This window comes from Pseudorasbora parva, chromosome 24 (genome assembly GCF_024679245.1).
Source record: "Pseudorasbora parva isolate DD20220531a chromosome 24, ASM2467924v1, whole genome shotgun sequence".
In the NCBI taxonomy this organism is placed as follows: domain Eukaryota; kingdom Metazoa; phylum Chordata; class Actinopteri; order Cypriniformes; family Gobionidae; genus Pseudorasbora; species Pseudorasbora parva.
The window spans coordinates 32,511,583-32,532,990 of record NC_090195.1 but is presented as its reverse complement, the minus strand read 5'-3'; the positions used below and the strand labels follow the sequence as shown (position 1 = coordinate 32,532,990).

General features: G+C 39.4%; 1 protein-coding gene across 1 annotated transcript in view; it reads right to left on the bottom strand.

Annotated features, from left to right (window-relative positions):
- nck1b (NCK adaptor protein 1b) overlaps positions 1-21,408 on the bottom strand; it is a 72,590-nt gene that overhangs the window by 19,430 nt on the left and 31,752 nt on the right. Inside the window, exons 2-3 of the mRNA XM_067435060.1 lie at positions 10,687-10,738; positions 2,557-2,800 (exon numbers count right to left, since the gene is read on the bottom strand). Of these exons, the coding sequence (XP_067291161.1) occupies positions 2,557-2,782 (226 nt within the window). The 5' untranslated portion in view covers positions 2,783-2,800; positions 10,687-10,738. The remainder of the gene's footprint in view (positions 1-2,556; positions 2,801-10,686; positions 10,739-21,408) is intronic.

The following is a 21,408-nucleotide window of genomic DNA, read 5'->3' as shown; positions in this document are numbered from 1 at the left end:
CTTATAGTGAAAGATATAAGATCACTCTCTGCAGTTTCAGAAGAGGGATTCAGTTACATGGAAATCAAAATATGTAATGTCATAATTATAATTTTATTCTTGTTCTGTTCTGAATCTCGTTAAATGTTTCTAAATGTTTAATTTTATTTACCAGTGTTTTGAGAGTTTACTTAACTTTACCTAATTGATGCACTAGGCTATGAATAAACATTTATTGATAATAATAATTTCATGTTTTTTTATTTGCAGTAGCATGAACCATGAGTAGTTGACTAACCCGAATATTGTTTTGATAAGAAATTGACTGGCAGAACTCATTAGTCGTGCAACCCTTAAAAACGGGTTTGCAACAGGTTTAGTGGTATGGGTAGGTTTGGTGTAAGGGAAGGCTTAGCAGTGTAATTATGGATATATGGAGATTTTATGCTGGGTTTTTTTTTTTTTTTAAATAAGCACAATGTAAAAACATGTACACAATAAGTGCATTGTATCAAATTATTAAGTGTTAATACATACAAAATTAATTTTTTTTTTTTTTACTTTAATAAGTATCTAATGAGAATTACTGTAAAAAACTAAAACAAAACAAAACAAAAACAGCCATGATATATAAAACAAATTCGATAATAGATTTGTAGATTTTTTTTAAATTTATTATGGGGTGGGATATGTTTAATTTCAATTAAAACAATGCAAAACAAAGTTTTACATACAAATACATGCTCCCTTTCTTTCTTTCTTTCTTTCTTTCTTTCTTTCTTTCTTTCTTTCTTTCTTTCTTTTTCTTTCTTTCTAAGTCAAAATAAAACAGACATTATCTCCACAAGTTTCAAGAGAATCATCATCCCATCAAGCCTTGTTTTATGCTAAATTTAACAGAATTGACAATGAACCAAACACAATCAAACATTCTCAAACCAAACCAAATCTTTCATAAATCTAAGCAAAAGAGTACATTCAAGAGAAAATTGTTCTCGGCTGAAAAGATCATCTTACTTTCAATGACGTCGGTCAATGCACAGACAATCTTGTTTCGCTCAGAGTTTTAAAAACAGCAATGTAAAAGACATTTACAGTACCTGAACAGTAATTCACTGAAGGTGTGTGAGTTTGGGAGCTGGCAAGCAGTTGAACGCAAGAGGTTTCTCAAATGAACGCAGTTATTTCAGGCTTCCAAATGCAATATTGTATCTTCCTGTGCATCTAAGCACTGAACATCATTGTGGTCAAAAACAAGACTCTTCAGGAAATGACAATGAATATGAATATGCCCTACATGCTGAACCACACCGATTACCCAAATAGAAGCAAATATATCTGGACATCTTTATAAAGCAGAAGTTTGTTTTGTTGCCCACACAGCAGTGAACACAAAGTCATCTCGACTCACTCTTATAAGATTGTAACCACCTCTGTACGCAACCAAAGTTATTGCCAGATTTAGTTGAGCGATTTTCAATGTATAACATAAATTTGTCTCTGTCCCTCACACAAAGCTTCAGAAAACATTGAACACGTGGTCACGTGTGCTGCGTTTAGGGTGCATTTCTGGAGCTTGACATCATCTTTTTTCCTTTTGTTGAATGATAGAGTAGTCAGCATTTTGCTGAATTTCTTGAAGATTCAATGTAAATGAAATGTGGGTTTTAAAGGGGTCCTATAAATCTCTTTTTACAAGATGATATATGTCTCAGGTGTCCCCAGAATATGTCTGAAGTTTCAGCAAAATATATACCACAGATTATTTATTATAGGATGTTTTGAAAGCTCCTATTTGGTGGCAGCAAAAACATGCTGTTTTCAAGAGTCTCTTTTAATGCAAATGAGCTGCTGCTGCTCCCCGCCCCCTTTTCAGAATAGGGCGGAGCCTTTACAGCTCACACTAGGATGGATAAACAATGACAGCAACTGGACAGTGGAGAACCTCACACAGCGAGAGGAATTCACAAACATGTAAGAGACAATGCACAGTACGAGACAATGCTAGCTTTACCCACATGAGCACTTTCAGAAAGGCGATTTGCACTCATATTATAAAGTGCAGTACTTTGAATATGAAGTCACAAAGAGTCGGATTTGAGCAAATCCTGCGTTTACTGACCCTTGTTTGCAAAGCAGTCCAGTGTACAATGAGTCAATGACTCACAAAAACATAGACGAATTAAGCTAATTTCTAGAGCACATTCCCTTCACAAATGAAATTAATCCATCCACCACATCCTCAGTGGCTCAGATGCCGGGAGTTTATTAATACAGCCAAAATAAGAAGAGTTGTAATGTTTAAATAGAGGAGACATTTTATAACCAGCTGCTCTAGTCTACTTTTGCCATGGCGTTAGAACTGGTACACCGATGTCACTTGTGAAAACAAAATGGCGGCGCCATGGGTGAAAGTGTGCAGATTAAGGGGCGGAGGATAATAATAACCCCTTCCTATGTCACTAGGGGAGCGAAATCTGAATGGCTTTTGTGATATGTCCCTTTAAGTAAATTACAACCATTTTTATTTTGGAGTTAACCATTTCTTGACATAATTGAGTAAAGCAGAAGTTTTACCTAAAGTGTCTTTGAGGTTCTTGACGATTGAGGCTTTCCTGGCACTGTTCTTCCGTTCCACATAGTTTGATGGCACGAATCCCGTTTTGTTGGTAGCGTTTCGTACACGCCACCAGGACTTGGAGTCATCCAGGAGCCAGAGACGCTCGTTCTTCTTAATGTCCAGCTCCTGGTCCTGCTGGGCCATGTAATCAAACTTGGCGATGACAATCACCTCTTCCGTCATCTTGGATGTATTTCAACACTGAGGAAGATAATAATTCAATTGAGGTTACATAGTGGAACAAGACTTTATTTAGCAAGTGAAAACAATGATGGAAAGGTTCTGGTATTTAAGAAGAGAAAATATCTTCCAATGTCCCATTTCAAGGTCAGCTTGCTCTTTGGAATACCAACACAAAGACTTCAACTGAACTCCGTCCTAACAAACAGTGACATTTGCCGGGAACAATCTGGAGTTGAAATGGAAGTTGTCAAAATCCTGATGTTCACTTGGATGGCTAAGTTTGAAGTGATGAATCTAAAATGACAATTCTGTATTATATCAACAGCAGTAGCAGCGAACCGGAGACCAATCAGTGCAGCGAAGACCTTTGAGCCTAAAGGACACGACCAGATAGCGTTCTCAAGAACACAGTGCTGCTGATTGGCCTACAGGGCTCCGGACTGCAAACCTGGCTGTCAGAACGGATTAACATCTCGGTTCACCTTTTCATGAACATCTCTAGGCCACAACATAGGTGACCTACTTTCTAAAGGTCTTTGGACTGATGTTTTCATTAGTTACATTAAACGAATCCTGCCTAATAATAAAATGTTGAAACAATGCTCTATTTGGAAAAAGCATTTGTTTGGAAACCGTGACCAGACTCTATTTGCCTTTACACTGAAAAAAATGTAAAAATAATCTAGCATCATGTCTACTGTCATATCACCCCACAACAGCTCGTGGTGGTCTACACAGGACTCGACAAAGCAACTGTTGCAAATTTATTTTTTGTTATTTATGTGAAGTCAGAGATAGAACAGGGCATCAGTTCACCATCTGGGATTGGTCATGTCACGTCGCGCCGCTTCCAGTGTAGACAGCATCTCTGATTTTAATGGGGTCTAACAGCTTTTGTCACGGAAATTGTGGCCAACGCAGGTATGATGCCATTGATAGACGATGCACGGACATTTCTGGGATAATGAAATGTCCGTGCATCATCTATCGCGATATACCAATCAGAATCAAGTATTATATATATATAATACTTGATTCTGATTCTACTTGATTCCAGCATTATTCAGATGCAGGCGTAGTACTCAGTTGTTGTTGTTTTTTGAATGAGAAGAAATGGCAGAAGGCAGTGACGGTGCTGGCAGATTTTGCAGCCTTCTAAAAGGACCAGATCTGAGGTGTGGTCATATTTTGGCTTTTACAAAAGTCCTGAGGGAAACTTAATCCAGTATGGTCACCCTGTCTGCAGAACATGCAAAAAGAAAGTCGCTTTAATGGGGCAAAGGCTTCATATCTGCTGACGCAAGGCAAGTGGACTTTGACCTCAATACCAAAACTACGTCTGGGAAATAATAACGTGAAGCTTGAGCCAAAGACGAACTAACAAGTTCAGCAAGACTAGGGTGACATTTAAGGGATAATAATGTATATACATTGTACACTTTTTAAACCGATTTTCTTCACCACATAAATAATTACAGGTAAATTTAATTGAAATTGATGTATTAAATCTCACCTATTTATAAATCAATTTTGTACAGTGTACTTAATTGTCCAAACAAGATTATCACAAGAAGTTATAGTAATAATTATAGTAGTATTAATAGTAAAGTCCTCTGATTTCATTTTCAATACAATCAAAAACAGATGCAAGACGTAAGTTGCATTTTGAATGAAATGTGTGTGTCCGTTGTGATGTGTGGTGCATGTGCACTGGTATAATGTGTTGCTATTAATGACGGTCATTATACGGACAACTGGCACACCCTGAAACTTAAAGAAGTGTATGGAAGATTGTGGCCAAAACTAGTGAAAAGAAAACATCCCCACACCATTACACCACCACCACCAGCCGGCACAGTGGTAACAAGGCATGATGGATCCATGTACTCATTCTGTTTACGCCAAATTCTGACTCTACCATCTAAATATCTCAACAGAAATCGAGACTCATCAGACCAGGCAACATTTTTCCAGTCTTCAACTGTCCAATTTTGGTGAGCTCGTGCAAATTGTCGCCTCTTTTTCCTATTTGTAGTGGAGATGAGCGGTACCCGGTGGGGTCTTCTGCTGTTGTAGTCCATCCGCCATTGTGTGTGTTGTGGCTTCACAAATGCTTTGCTGCATACCTCGGTTGTAACGAGAGGTTATTTCAGTCAAAGTTGCTCTTCTATCAGCTTGAATCAGTCGGCCCATTCTCCTCTGACCTCTAGCATCAACAAGGCATTTTCTCCCACAGGACTGCAGCATACTGGATGTTTTTCCTTTTCACACCATTCTTTGTAAACCCTAGAAATGGTTGTGTGTGAAAATCCCAGTAACTGAGCAGATTGTGAAATACTCAGACCGGCCCGTCTGGCACCAACAACCATGCCATGCTCAAAATTGCATAAATCACATTTCTTTCCCATTCTGACATTCAGTTTGGAGTTCAGGAGATCACCTTGACCAGGGCCACACCTCCAGATGCAATGAAGCAACTACCATGTGATTGGTTGATTAGATAATTGCATTAATGCATTAATGAGAAATTGAACAGGTGTTCCTAATAATCCTTTAGGTGAGTGTAAGTGCACCATAATGATTCAGGGTAAGACAAAAACACGGTTTGGAAAATGGATTCATGTTGTACAATCTCATTGTATAATTTTTGCCAATCTTGAACACAAGAAAAAAAGTTACGGACAGCAGCTTTAATTATTTTAAATATAAATTCCATACACTTTTTAGCTATGTCATCAACTACCTGATATTGTGACCCTCCAATATGTGTAAATGAACTTTATCACTTACACATGAAAATTATCATCTTAGTTTATCTATAATGCGAGATGGGACCAGTCATGTTAGTTTGCACCTCATTTCAGAGAATCGGATCTGTCAGATTTACAATACACGTAAATGCATCCACTTCTCCCGAAATACATGAAAGTAAGTGGCCGGTGAAGAGGGAAACTATAAATGACTATTAACTACAAACTATAAATGTATTGCTTTGCTAGTGCAAATGTGTATTTAAAATGCTAGGTCTAAAACCTTATGTGGTTGAAAACACTGAATCGTTGTCATATACACTATATTGCCAAAAGTATTGGGACAGGTTCCCATCACTTCCATGGCCACAGGTGTATAAATCAAGGACTAGTCATGCAGACGCTTCTAAAAACATTTGTGAAAGAAAGGATCGCTCTCAGGAGCTCAGTGAACTCAAGCGTGGTACCGTGATAGCAGTAAGTCCATTCGTGAAATTTCCTCACAACTAAATATTCAACGCTCAAGTGTTAGTGGTATTATAAGCAATTGGGAACAACAGCAACATTACATTGTTACATTACATTTACATTGTGTCCTGGTTAGGACACAATGTAAAATGAGAAGTTTTAAAGATAAATGTGGGAGGGGCTTGAGTTTGTTGCCCAGCTCTATTTGTTTGAACAGAGAGAGGCGTCTACTCTCCTCGAAGCTTACGTTCCTCCTACAGCCTTCGTCATGTGTCGGGTCAGAGGTCACTCTTATACAAGAACCAGACTCGCTTACGGCCATTACCAGAAGCCAGTGATTATAGTTTATAAGGTTATAAATAACTTTTTCATACAAAAGCACAACTTCAATTCAGGGCTTCCTGATGTTTACATTGTCATGTGTTGTTGATGGTTGCAGGTGAGCTGATTTTTTATTCCCCCTCATCTTTTTGAATGAGCAGCAGACGAGCAAATAAATTTCAAAATAAGAGTCCCTGTGCATTTACAGTGCCTTGCGAAAGTATTCTGCCCCCTTGAACTTTGCGACCTTTTGCCACATTTCAGGCTTCAAACAAAGATATAAAACTGTAATTTTTTGTGAAGAATCAACAACAAGTGGACACAATCATGAAGTGAAACGAAATTTATTGGATATTTCAAACTTTTTTAACAAATCAAAAACTGAAAAATTGGGCGTGCAAAATTATTCGGCCCCTTTACTTTCAGCGCAGCAAACTCTCTCCAGAAGTTCAGTGAGGATCTCTGAATGATCCAATGTTGACCTAAATGACTAATGATGACAAATAGAATCCACCTGTGTGTAATCAAGTCTCCGTATAAATGCACCTGCACTGTGATAGTCTCAGAGGTCCGTTTAAAATGCAGAGAGCATCATGAAGAACAAGGAACACACCAGGCAGGTCCGAGATACTGTTGTGGAGAATTCAAAGCCGGATTTGGATACAAAAAGATTTCCCAAGCTTTAAACATCCCAAGGAGCACTGTGCAAGTGATAACATTGAAATGGAAGGAGTATCAGACCACTGCAAATCTACCAAGACCTCTAAACTTTCAGCTCATACAAAGTGAAGACTGATCAGAGATGCAGCCAAGAAGCCCATGGTCACTCTGGATGAACTGCAGAAATCTACAGCTGAGGTGGGAGACTCTGTCCATAGGACAACAATCAGTCGTATACTGCACAAATCTGGCCTTTATGGAAGAGTGGCAAGAAGAAAGCCATTTCTTAAAGGTATCCATAAAAAGTGTCATTTCAAGTTTGCCACAAGCCACCTGGGACACACACCAAACATGTTGAAGAAGGTGCTCTGGTCAGATGAAACTAAAATTGAACTTTTTGGCAACAATGCAAAACGTTATGTTTGGCGTAAAAGCAACATAGCTCATCACGCTGAACACACCAACCCCACTGTCAAACATGGTGGTGGCAGCATCATGGTTTGGGCCTGGTTTTTTTTCAGCAGGGACAGGGAAGATGGTTAACATTGATGGGAAGATGGATGGAGCCGAATACAGGACCATAATGGAAGAAAACCTGATGGAGTCTGCAAAAGACCTGAGATTGGGACGGAGATTTGTTTTCCAACAAGACAATGATCCAAAACATAAAGCAAAATCTACAATGGAATGGTTCAAAAATAAACATATCCAGGTGTTAGAATGGCCAAGTCCAGACCTGAATCCAATCGAGAATCTGTGGAAAGAACTGAAAACTGCTGTTCACAAACGCTCTCCATCCAACCTCACTGAGCTCCAGCTGTTCTGCAGGAGGAATGGGCAAAAATTTCAGTCTCTCGATGTGGAAAACTGATAGAGACATACCCCAAGCGACTTACAGCTGTAATCGCAGCAAAAGGTGGCGCTACAAAGTATTAACTTAGAGCAGCACTAGGTCACTTTTCAACCTTCATAATATATTTTTAAGACTCTTGTGATGATAAATTGACTTACAATAGGTTGAATGACACGTCTGCCATAATCTGACGGGGTCTGTATCGTTTTTAATCATACTTTTAAACTTCGGGTTTCGGGTAGTAACCCGAGAAAAAAAAGAATTACAAAATTTGACTCCTTTACGGCATATACGTCACTTCCACCAACACACACACTTCCTTAAATTCGGACGTGCTAGCCCAACTTTGTTCGTCGGATAATATAGTCATGTCCGAAGCAGCAGAGACAAATAAGAAAGAAAAGGTTTTGTTGGAGGAAAGCAATAAGAGGAAACGAAAAAGTGATGTGATTAAAGGCAGGACGAGGATCAACATGTGACCAGCGTTTGCTCGTCGGCGTGAGCTGAAGGAGGCGTGCCCGACCGATGCTGTCCTGCTTGTCACGGTGAGCTACCACTCAAACATTGAACTGAAGTATCATATAGATTCTGTAAAACGGTAACCAATAGACTACTATAATGACGCTGGCTTGTAAACGTGAGCATCGCGATTATTTGGTGTTTGAAAAAAATAAAACCCATGAAATTATATTCATATGACATGCTGAAACATGCCACTGACTGTACCTGGGATGAAGACATTTCACACGCGACGCCAGAAGAACACCTGCATGTGAACTCCTCCTGCAGTGTTCAGGGGAACTGTTAGTGCTGCACCGACCCGCCGGGCCGCTTTTATGAAGTTATTTGGCCCGCCCCGCACCACTGTATATATTTTTACAACCCGCCGCGCACCCGCGACCATTAAAGGGCCATGAAACCCCCCTGCTGCAGCGGTGTTTTTTCACACCTTCGATTTGAAAAAGCTTGTTAAAAGGGGAGTGGTCGACTGTGAAAAGGTGGGATGGTATTGTGAGGAAAGAGGGAATGGTTTGCATAAATAGGGGAGTGTCTGTCAGTAGGTGCATTAAGACTAGCGATACCAACAGCAGCAGACAGCGGTTCTGAGACATGTTCTTGGTTCACGTTGGCATTGTTTACCACAGTGAGATTAAATGAGGGATGAGTACAGCGAATGAGAGAGCTATGAGTGGCGTGCAGCAGAGATCGCAAATCATTCAGCTCTTCAAAGTTCAAACCAGCATAATTCAGTGAGAAATGAAAATAAATGTTATTCTGCATGACGAAATATTTTGCAAACGTGATAAAACTATATTTGTCCAAATATGCACGCTGTTTGGCAAGATGAACAACGCGCCGATGTGATAAGAGAACGTGAACGACCCAACATGCGATGTGATAGAGATGTGTATTCTAGATCGGGGTAAAAGCGAAGGGGTTTGAGGCGTCTTGACCGCGCATCTGAAGCAGAGCGACACGCGCTGGGTTGCCGTGACGATCCGCGCTGTCTATCACTCGGCAGCTAAATCTATATTTGTCCAAATATACACACTGTTTCACTAAGAGCCCGAACACATGCGGTTTAGTGCATGTCTGTGACGACAAATAAAACGGAGAGGACGTGGCTTTTGTTCAATAGCCTACAGATTACAGATTGGTTATTTTGCACTCCTGACATAGTCAACGCTTGCAGGTTCGGCGTGCGATTCCTCAAGTTCATTTTACTTTACCGAGCCTATGTAGCAAAGGCTTCCACAGACGGCGCCGGTTACAGCTCGCTCGGCGCCCTTTACGTTATTTCGTATCAGCACAACGCCTAGCGTTCCTCCGTGACTTTTCCGCACGCTGCTTCCAAAACTTCCCCACCATATCTCTACAATAATGATGGAAGACGAGCCTGACAGAAGTGACTGTCTCATGCATATTAACTGAATTATCTTGTATGCATACTACAGCACAAGGATTGGACTGAATGAGCTTTATGTCATGAATATATATCGAGAATTGCTCGGAGCGGTCGACGTCAGCATGTGCCCAGCAGCCCATACTTGGGCCGAAAAGCCCGAGCTGACGTCAACATTTGTGACGTTGCTCCGACTAAGCTTTTCAAACCGGAAGACAGAAATCGCTCTGAAAAATGCAAAAATAACTATTTTCACATATGAATACCATTAATGAGTACCCTTAGTGTTTTCAATGATGTGCAGCCTATACATATCTGTTTACATCTCAAAAAAAGTGTTTTGGGGTTTCATGACCCTTTAAATAGACATACGGGGTCCGCGGGTTATGAGACGACCCGCGCATCACTAGTTCAGGGCTATCAGGGTTGTCATGTCAACAAATGCACGTGCGATGGCATCCCCTGTTGTAGGATTACAGCTCTTACGACAGTAGTTGAGGACATTACTTTTTCCCAACTGTAGGGGGACCCAGAGAGCAAAAGTTACCCAGTGCTGCTTTAAGGGGGTAATATTTTGCACGCCCAATTTTTCAGTTTTTGATTTGTTAAAAAAGTTTGAAATATCCAATAAATTTCGTTCCACTTCATGATCGTGTCCACTTGTTGTTGATTCTTCACAAAAAAATACAGTTTTATATCTTTGTTTGAAGCCTGAAATGTGGCAAAAGGTCGCAAAGTTCAAGGGGGCCGAATATTTTCGCAAGACACTATGTCTTTTTATGGTTATTATTGGTATTTTGATTACACAAACGCATCAACTATCCATCAATCTTTCAACTGTTGCCAAGCTAATAAAACCAAAGTTAGCCTTGCTAAATTTTCCATTTGGCATGTAAAATTTTCATCAAAACGCTAAACATGATGTATAAATGTCAGTTGAAATGCTTACCTGTGCTGCATTAAAGCTGTGTATATCTTAGTAGAGATGCTCTAAGGCAGACCTAGAAAAAAAAGAAAATCAAAGTTTAACAAAACAGCATTTTCTCAAAGACAAACACAAGAAAGGAAACAACTAATGGAAACAGACTGCAATGACTTTGGAAAGAAATCGATGTGTAACATCTCCCATCCGAACGCCTGGCATGCACGCTGGCGACGGTGTTGTTGGGCACACCCTCAGATGTACGCCGGGAATCTGCCTCTGTTTACCCGCCAAAGACAATCATCTGTCCAGCGATTGTGTGCCATTTGGCTAAATAAATAACTGATGAAGATGACCATTGTTTTAGGTCCTCAATTCGACGACTGCCAGAAGACAGTTTATAGTCAAATGATCCCCGTGCAGTCAAAGCGAGAGATCACTTCCTCTAGAATGATGGCCAGCGATTGTCTATTGTCCAAGCGTGAGTCAGGAAAATAGTGGAGGGGAAAGGCAGATCCAAAAGTAGGGGGCAAACAGCAAAAGCAGGATATGCCATTTCATTTGAAACGCATCATACCGGATAGCAAGCGTGTTGGTAGAAAAAAGAAAAAAAAGAAAAATCATCAAAACAGGAAACCTGTGCTTTCCATCTATAATCCCGGCATCATACCGGACAAACTGAAAGCTGACTGAAGCAGAAATACACAAACAAAAGGTTCAGTTCACAAGGCAGATCGATATTGCAACATGACATCATGACTTTGCGTTAAACATATACGTCACTTTCTAACGCCAAGTGGCGTGATATCTGTACGCATTTTGAGCTATGCGCTTGTATGTCTACGCCGAAACAAACCACTATGTGTGTGTGTCTGTGTCCACAATGTAAATGGATTTATAAACATACTACGTTTTTTTTTAATGTAAAAATGATGAATTTTTCTTGTGATGAGTAGGGCTGTTTCGAATGCCATTTTTTGAGCTTCGAAGCTTAGGTGGCAATCAATATCGAATATTCGAAGCTTCGGTGGGTGAGGCTAAATATATAATAATAGTGTCGGTTTGCATTTCTATCATCTTTCACGACTTCACGTTTCACTCTTCGGCATCGTAAATGTGTTGCGGCAGACCCAGTGGAGTGTGTGTGTGTGTGTGTGTGTGTGTGTGTGTGTGTGTGTGTGTGTGTTGGGTAGGTTTAGGGGTAGGGGCAGTGTAGGCGGATAGAATAAAATGGTGTTGATAAACACGCTAAAAAGCGATTATGCATCTTGATAGCACGCCAAAATACTAATTGGCGTGTCATACATACGCCATTTCATGAGATCAGTCTGGATATTGTCTTAATCCTGTGACCGTCAATTGGCCGATCCTGCCGAAATCCAGGGTCAATCTTTATTAACTGTAGAATGCAAAGAAAACCCCTGGGGGGGGGGGGGGGGGGGGGATTAATAAAGACCTTCTGAAGTAAAGAAAGATATGCATATTTAAATCTTTATAAAGTAAAATAACTTCCGGTAGATTGCGGTACGCATATGCCATAACCCTTGACTCTTGAACCCTTGACACGTGTTTTTATGAATGCAGAAGCGCAGAGGATAGAGCAAAACTAAACGGAGTGTCAGGGGTTTCTCTTTTAGCTCAAGTGGACACGCCCGCGCTGGTGACCGGCAGAAGCTAATAATTTTAGTGTAATGTTTTAAATATGGACATTTTTCTTACACAAACGTGCCACTTCACACATAGCCTTATCAACCTCCCAGAGCCGTGTGGAGCAGTTACATGACGGAATGATGCATTTTTATGGACTTCATAAACAAGGAAACATTCACTGCCATTATAAAGATTGGAAGAAACAGGACATTTCTTTAAATATAACCCTGATTGTATTTGTCTGAAAGAAGAAAACCATAAACAGCTATGACTTGAGGGGGAGTTAATAATAGGCCAAATAAAATTTTTGGGTGAACTATCCCATTAAAGTTACGGAAACTAGTTATCCTGCTAAAACACAATACTAGAATTCGGATGAATAGCATGAATCACACCAGCGCACACATCCTTCCCAGCTAATAACCAACATACCAGTTTCATCATTTACCGGAACTTTTTGGTCATTTCATGACTACTAATTGAAACTGTAACTATGATGTTGTAAACTTGTAATTTCAACTGCAAAAACACATTCTGTGTGAACCAACCCTGACAAGTGATGAAAAAACTTTAGAATAATGACACTGACATACAGACATTATCTCATCTGTTAGCAGATACTGAATCAGGCCAATGCGAAACGCATGTCAGTGGAACAAAAAGAGAAACTTAATAGAGACTAGCATCTAGCATGTTTACATAGAAAAGCAAACACATGGTAATGTAGCACAGAGGATTGGAAAAGCGCATTCTGTCTGACAGAAGAGCAAAGTCTTTCAAAATAAAAGAAAATCGTCAGAAAAACATTTTTATTTAAAAATGTTTTATTGTCTTTGTTTGACCACACACTCCGCAAACCACTCAAAATGGTGAAATGAGGTACAGTAATAAAGAAGGAGAGTGGTAGACGCTAGAGTGATGTCAAAATAAAAGTCCCACTTCTACAAAACTGCCCAAAAAGAAAAATGCATATGGCCTCGGTGATCTATCGATTGACACTAAAGAGTGAATTATTGGCAACTGTAAACATTCATGACATCATAAATTCATATGACTTGCTGTAATTCAGATGATTATGCAAGTTTGATTTAAAAGTACATATTAAATGTTTATGAATTGTAAGGTGTCCTTTTCCAAGTGTTATTACGGTAATTCGACTCACTGTGCGGTTAGAGATGGAGAGGACAAACACTGCAATGAATGTAAAAAGTCTCACTCAAACATGTGCTCACAGTTTCTCAGACCAGAGCTATTTTGAGATATATCCAGAGATATGTTAAAAGAGATATTTATATACAGACATGTACATATTTACATGTAACGGTTTAGCCCCGTTTCCACCACAGGAACTTTACCCAGGAACCAGGAACTTTGGGTGGTACTCGGTGTGTTTAGACCGCAGGAACCAGGGTCTAAATGAAGTTCCGGGTAAATATTTCCGCCTCCAAACGGCCCTGCTCGCGGGGTAGTACTTTTTCAAAGTTCAGGAACTTTCGAGGGCGGGACTTGGGCGCTGAACATGCTGATTGGTTGAGCTCACGCAGCATTTTATTTCAACCGGCATTTTTAAAAGTCTTTTGCGAGGTTTGTTCTGCGTTCAGTAAATGTCAGTCTTGCTCTCTGTCTGATGGCGCGCGTTTGTCTCAGCCAACTCACGTTCAATGTCCGTAATAGCTGATAATAATATACATTGTCATTCTAAAACTAGCTTTACAAGCTTTCTGAATATGCTGCAGCTGCATGCTGCTGAATCTGCATATTAGTGCTCTTTTCTGTCGTTTTTAATTACCTCTTTAGTAAACCTATACATAACCAGCAAAAGCAGCACAGCTTGAATCTCTTCCATACTCGTTATTCATTTTTTTTTCTATTTTACACCATGTATAAGGACATGACCGATTACTTTTAAGTGTGCGTCCTTACATGACGTGACAGCGCGCGCCGCGCTCATTTTGACAAGAGAGGAAAGCTCATTTTTCTGAGGGGTAAACTTTTTATTTCGTAAGCTATGAAGATAATGTTGGAGTAATGACACAGCGTATATTGCCCCAGGCAGTTTTTACTTTAACTGCGCCTGACAGAAGATTTTTTTTTTTTTCTGAGATGATTATTACACTTTACAACAAATAAATAGCTTATAATATAATACTGTATTAGCCCTGGTGGCCGTTAAGAGTTGCTATGGCTACAGTAAACACATTCCAGCTGCTGGAGAAAACAGCGTTGACATTTTTGATGCGGGAGACAAACTGCATGTGACAAAATGATTGCGATTGAAAGTCATCACATGTAAACACCAGATCGGTTTAGATAACATTCAGTAAACAGTCCACTAAATCTTTCAATCGGTACAAAAAAAGTGTCATAATTTTTTGTTCATTTTTGCGGCCGCGCAAAAATGATAATGTCACTGACTTGGAGGAGCAGTCGCGCGCAGTCCTACATCACCGGACTAATTTGCCTAATCTTCACGGAGCTTTAGATCGCGGTGGAAACGCAGACAGTTGCAGGTATGAGGGGAGAAAAGTTCCTGTAAAAAAGTTCCTGGTACAAATTGTTCCGGGTAATTTTGGTGGAAACGGGGCTTTTGACCTTCAATAACTGCACCACACGTCGTTGTTTGATTAGGGGTTTGCAATTCAACAAAATGCCAAGATTCAACAATTCATACGACTATAGATTATAATGCACAACTATTAGCTTTTAGACCACTTCGAAGTGCAATTATGATTAAATTACTAAGTGGATAGATATTGTTTCTTAATACATTTGTTTTCTTGTTTATTTAACTAAAAACCAAATGCTGCACTAAGTGGAACTGATAAGATGAATTGATATTAGTTCATATGAGCCAAGCTTGTTTGCATCGCTATTCAGCTGTGAAACAAACTGGATTGATTTTAATGACTTCCGGTATCTGCCAGTACATTAAATGTCTCGGGGGACAAAAACCCTTTGCCCATCGAGTTTACGAGATTGCCCTTCGATCTTGCAGAAACCACTGACAAGCGCAAGCAAAGGCCACAAGACTGCAAGTCCACCTCAAGTGTGCAATTTGGGACAATGATGCATGCAATGATGCCTCAGACTTTGACAAGAACAAAGAATCTCAGATGCATGAAGTTACGCTGCACAGGTAAGCACCTCGCAAGGTTTTGGAGCACAGAAACACACTACACAAATCAAATGATTTGAGGCATCTCACAGTTCTCTGACAGGCACACCTCTGTCGATTAACTCTGCTCTGCGAAGTAGACGGGATTTATTTTACGGGATCTATCATGTGGTATTAGGAACTTCAAACCTCTAGCAGCTTCACTAATTAGATTAATGAACACTGGGAGGTAAAGTTAACAACCGTGAGCAGAGACAGTCGGAGAGACACTCCTTAACTCTGGCAGACAAAGTTCACTCCCACCGCATAGCTGGAGTTCACAGCCAGAGAACACAACGTGAAGGCCAATCACACACCACACGCTAATCTAACCATCACATTCTCCTTAACCCCTTTTTCTCTTTATCACGACTTTCTCTCTTGAAACGACCCGTCATGTGTCCTTCTCAAACAACCTTTGGTAGTCTTCTTCACCTCCTTGAGTTACTACTGAAAATTATATTCAGCAAGGACAATTAAAATGATCAAAGGTAACAGTAAAGACATTTATACTGTTACAAACAATTTCCATTTTGAACTTTCTAGTCTAAAAAACCCTAGAGGGAAAAAAAAAATCAGTTAAGATATAAAGTAGCACAACTGTTTTCTACATTGATGATAAAAATGTTTCTTGAGCAGCAAATCAGCATATTAGATCGATATCTGAAGGATCATGAGACACTGAAGCCTGGAGTAATGATGCTGGAAATTCAGCTTTGATCACAGGAATAAATTACATTGTAAATATTATTACAATAGAATACAGTAATTTTAAATTGGAATAGTTCAGAATATTAATATGTTTGATTACAAATAAAGCCTTGGTGAGCAGAAGTGTCATTTTGCCAGATAAAAAAATAAAGGTGGGTTTACTATGTAGTATTTTTGCAGTGAAATATCCAAAAACCACCAGGCCTGTGTTATATATTTTGTTCAGTTGAGTTCTTACAATATCCCAAATGTTTCCAACTATTTGTAAATTGTGAGAAAATTGTTGTGTTAACCAAGGAGTCGGGACGCCTGAGGGAGTCGCCTGTCAATTGCATCATATCTGCGTTAGCCTCGGTGTACGGTTTTATTTGGCAGAAGCGTTTTACTCTCACTCCAGTGTGAACAGCAGCCGCTGAGCGAACGCACAGAGTAACGCCATCACATCATTTTAAACACACTTAAATGTATCTAATATGATCAACAGAGCTGCGTTACCTCATACTCATGACCGGAAAAGCCGATATGGCGCCGGCGACTGTGTCCCGTCATAATAAAAGTCCCGCTGCTCGCTGCATCTATGTCTACTTGCGATCCGATCAACCAAATCACATCTAAACACCAGGAGTAAACGGTCTAAATTTATTATAACCTATTCTTTTTTTAATCGAAGGGGGGTCGAAGTGATCAAACCCACTGTGAAACATTCCCATTTTAAAGGACACTAAATTGGGAGGGAATTAGCTTTGTAATAGAAACTCAAAGGCCTGAAGGCTTGAACTCCAATTTTGTTTTAATGGGGTCTATAAGGCACGTTTTAGAAAGATTACCCATTGAGGACACAGCAAAGATGTGGACAGAATCTCAATAGCAGCTCTCCACAGCACTAAAAATGAACACTGTCTGCGTTTATCATTATAAAAGTCACAGAAGGGCAGGGCCTTTATGCTTCCGTCTGATAGAACAAACACATTAGCTTCAAGAAACCTCCAACTGTGCACATCTGTGCTCTTCGAGCTTTAGCACTGCTGCTAAAAGAGATGCACTTCACAGAAGACACTGTGTGCTAGAAGAGCACAAAACATCTGCATCTGGGCTCTAGTCACACTTTTGAGGTCACGAGAGCTGAAATGAGCCTGCATCCTCCCTCTCCATCTGTCTTTTCAGCCCTAAAGTCTGCCGTCCCAGAAACCTTATCACTCATTTGGGTTGGGGTGGAACAGCACAGATGTGTTGGGTTGGTCCCACAGGTTCATTTTAAGCATGTGTGTGAGCTTTACAATCCTTGAAAATGTTATGTGCTTACAAAAGATTTCTAAATGCCGGGCACAGACACAACTAGTCATGAGATGAAATATGAAACTAAATAAAAGATATTGAGTGTTTAAGATGTAAGAAGCACTAAAGCAGAACTTTGCTACTCTTATTTGTACAGTTGCCCTATAGTCTATTGGGGGAATTGTCAAAACATTGCATCACAATTTCCATATTTCCATATTACAATTTCCACATTGATCAATATATACATCACGATGGATAATTTAATAATGCTTCCAGCTTGAAGGGTATCCTGATGATTAATGAAGCCTCCCAGAACTTATGGTTATTAATATGATATTGTTTAATTGCCCAGCCCTAGACTTGACTTATTGTTGATTCAACAAACTCAGACTACACTAATAAACTGTATAATTGGAAAAAATTCTTATTTGGGATGCAACAACATTAACATACAAATATACAATTTCATGCACCCTCACAAAAATTAAGTACACGACAAATGATTGATAACTCTGTTTTGTACGTTTGTAAGCATAAATAATACACCACTGTAGTATGTGTTCAAACGTCTATGTTTGAGAATATATATCCAGCTGTGAGATGTCATATAATAATGTCATATAAAATCCACGCTAAAACTGGACTAACCTGAAGAAGTGTGCTTGCTTTTCATTCCTATTTAGAGCCTGAGGAGAGAATCGGAGGACATATTTTCAACATCCATCAACACTACAATAAAATTCAATAACCCTGATAAGATCAAGAGGAAACGCAGAGCCGATCTGGACCATCTCACTCTCCTCATTACACGCATCTAGTGAAAGCCAACGACAACTGATATGGTTAACAGAAGATTTCACATGCGAGCGTTATGAACAGGCCAAAAACCTCAAGTGTGTAAATAAATGGCAGGGGTTTTCCTGGGTCAGAAAAAGGTCTTCAGTCGTCCCCGACTCATGCGAACTGTGAGTATTGACAATCAATTCAAAATAAATGCAAAAATAGTTTGCAATATTAGCCTTTTTTAATGAAAAAATAAAAAAATCACTGTCAGGAAAGGTCCTAAAGCAAAGTGCAAGAATCACAACAAAGTAAGACATTACATAGAAAAAGTGTCAGGTCTATTACTTCAAGACTTAATGCACAGATCATTTGACATGTTTTTTTTCCATCCACGGGTTATCACTCTAAATCTAATTCAATTGTGCATTTAATTATTATTTGAATATAAACACTGAAATGATCGAATTACAACGTGATGTACAGAAAGCTTCGCTCTTGCGGAAACTTTTGTAATAATCAATAAAGCCGCCTACGCTGTGCAACACCGCAAAAACATGACAAAAACAGAAATCTGACGCTCTTCACAGAGCACTTAAACACTCACGGGAGCGTTTAAAAGTGTTTTAAAGTGCCCCATTATGGATTTTTGAAAATTACCTTGAATGTAGTGCAACATGGCATATTGCTTGTCCACTTATTGTGCGCGCAGACACCACAGAAAACTCGAACCACCTCAAACACAGCAGCTGATACTGAATAGTAGCATGTCAAGAAGACGCTGTGCTCTACAACTGTGTTTATTGGGTTTCATATCGTGTAAGTATCTGGCTAACTCCTGTTATTACGATAGGGCTGTCAAAATTGCTCAAAAATGACATTCGAATATTCCCTCTAAAACAAACATGAATATTCAAACTATTCGAACATTGCGTGCGCATTTTGTGAATGACGCGCATTACTTTAATAACAGGACAAATTAATACAAAGAGACATAACTACTTGTAAAGGTTGTCTATTTATGTTTAAAGGGGTACTTCAACGCTGGGAAGATGAATCTGTATTTAAACTGGGTCATCAATGTAGTAGAAATGTGAAATTATTTTTGAATTTGGTGCCTTCTAGACTGAGAAAAGACAGAAAATGTACTTTTGTCGAATGGGGATGAAAGACTACAATTCCCAGAATGCTTCGCTGCCCTGTGAGGCCGTTCCCAAAGCCACCTACTGGATTATTGTGACTGAGAACAGACACTACAATTAAAAACTGATCGTGTCTGTTGAATATAATGAGTGAGTCACCGCGCGAGTATCACAGCACTGAGCACTAACTGCTCGAGTCAGATAAATGAGCTGATGAGCTCTCGTGATGAGAGCTGAGGTAATCGCGACTACACTCACGGCATACATTCACAACGCGAGTTCAGTCTGGCGCGTTTCAGTTCATGCCTTTGCAAGCTTAACTTTCATAGAAATTAATTTGAGATGTTAAAAGTGCTCACCATAGCTCCATTTAAATGAGTGCCTGTAGCTGCGAGCTGAGCTCTGAGTGTGATCTCCATCCCCATGCGCGGGTTCAAAACATGCGGAAATGGCTCCCTCTGCTGGCTGTAGTCTTTAGCCTTTGGCCAAACATTCCTCCTATGATGCAAATATCGTCAATTTCCATCATAGGAGGAATTTTCCAGAAATAAAATGCATAAATCTCTTGTCTCAGGGGGATATGAGGGGGGAAAGCACAATCATTTGAATATACTCCAGGGTTTCTACTGATACAAAGCCATATGCTAATCGCTGAAGTAACCCTTCAAACATATTTGACAACGTATTATTTACACAAAAAAAAGTAAATTAATTAATGGCCAAAGGCCAGATTGTCTGTTGTTCTCACTACTTTTTGTAAAGATAAAGGATGGAGCCAGATTTGTTTTACAAATTTTAATATTACATCAGTCATTCACGTTCATGCTCGGCTAACGCAGGCGCCGTTATTGATACAGTTCCCGCATATGCACCGCAATAAATTAGAAACACACATTAGTTTGTTGATGGATGTACTCTTGCTAATGCTGATGGTGAGGAATTACAGTTGAAACATCTCATAATGAACCTCAAACTTTGAGTAGCATCACTGAGAAACGTCCTGCTCAAGGTTCAGGTTTGAATAACTAGTTCTTCTGATGTTTCATCAGATTCAGACTCACGCTGGGATCGATGTAAAATGGATATCATCGTAACTGTCTTTACAGTGTGTAGTATTGTTAAGCTTTAGGAAGCCTCTGGGCGGAGCTGGAGTTTATGGTAATGGCCGTTTGTTTCCGATGTAAGTGCTCGATGAATCATCCATCGAGTCGTCTGAGAATCATTGAGCATTGTGGTGATGTGCAATGTGTATTTTGAGAAAATTAAACCTTTTTGGACCTATGATGCATGTAAGTCCTGTTCCTGTTGTTGGAAAATCTCATTATGAAACTTTAAAAATTGCATAATAGGGGCACTTTAAAGCAGATGGCTATCAGCAGGTACCGGTACTACACAATGGCATCGTCACATTAAATGATCGAATACATTTTTGGCAGGACAAAAATACATTTTGGGGGCCGCCAATATATTTTTTAGTCTAGGAAAAACACTTCAAGGGTTACGAAGTCTGAGTCGAAATTGAAGAAAATTGAAGGCGGTATCACATGAATCCTTTGCAGGTCAGGCAATTTCACAGCATATTGTGCCAAGCAAACCGCAAAAATAAATCCAAAATGGCAGACAAAGTCAAAGAAATGTTGATTATATTTAATTCACTGACAAAGAATAAAAGCAACGTTGGACTACTGAGCTGTTAGCTTTGTCATTTACATCTTTCTGCACAACATTTCATTAAAAATCTTTAATTTAGGGGTGCATTCTGGTTAATTTTCCAGACAATAACTGGCATTCATTAACTGACATTATCCGACAAGATTAGAATGGTAAGAATGAATGAGACATGCATTTAATTTTTGCTTTAAATAAATTAGTTTTGACTATCATTTGATTTATATATTGTTTATATTGAATGCAACTATAATGTGTTTTATTTTATAATTTTAAACGATAATTTAAGCTACTTATATTTTCATTATTGCTCTGTTCTAAATGAAAGGATTTGTCGACTTATACATACCTTATCTATGTTTGTTC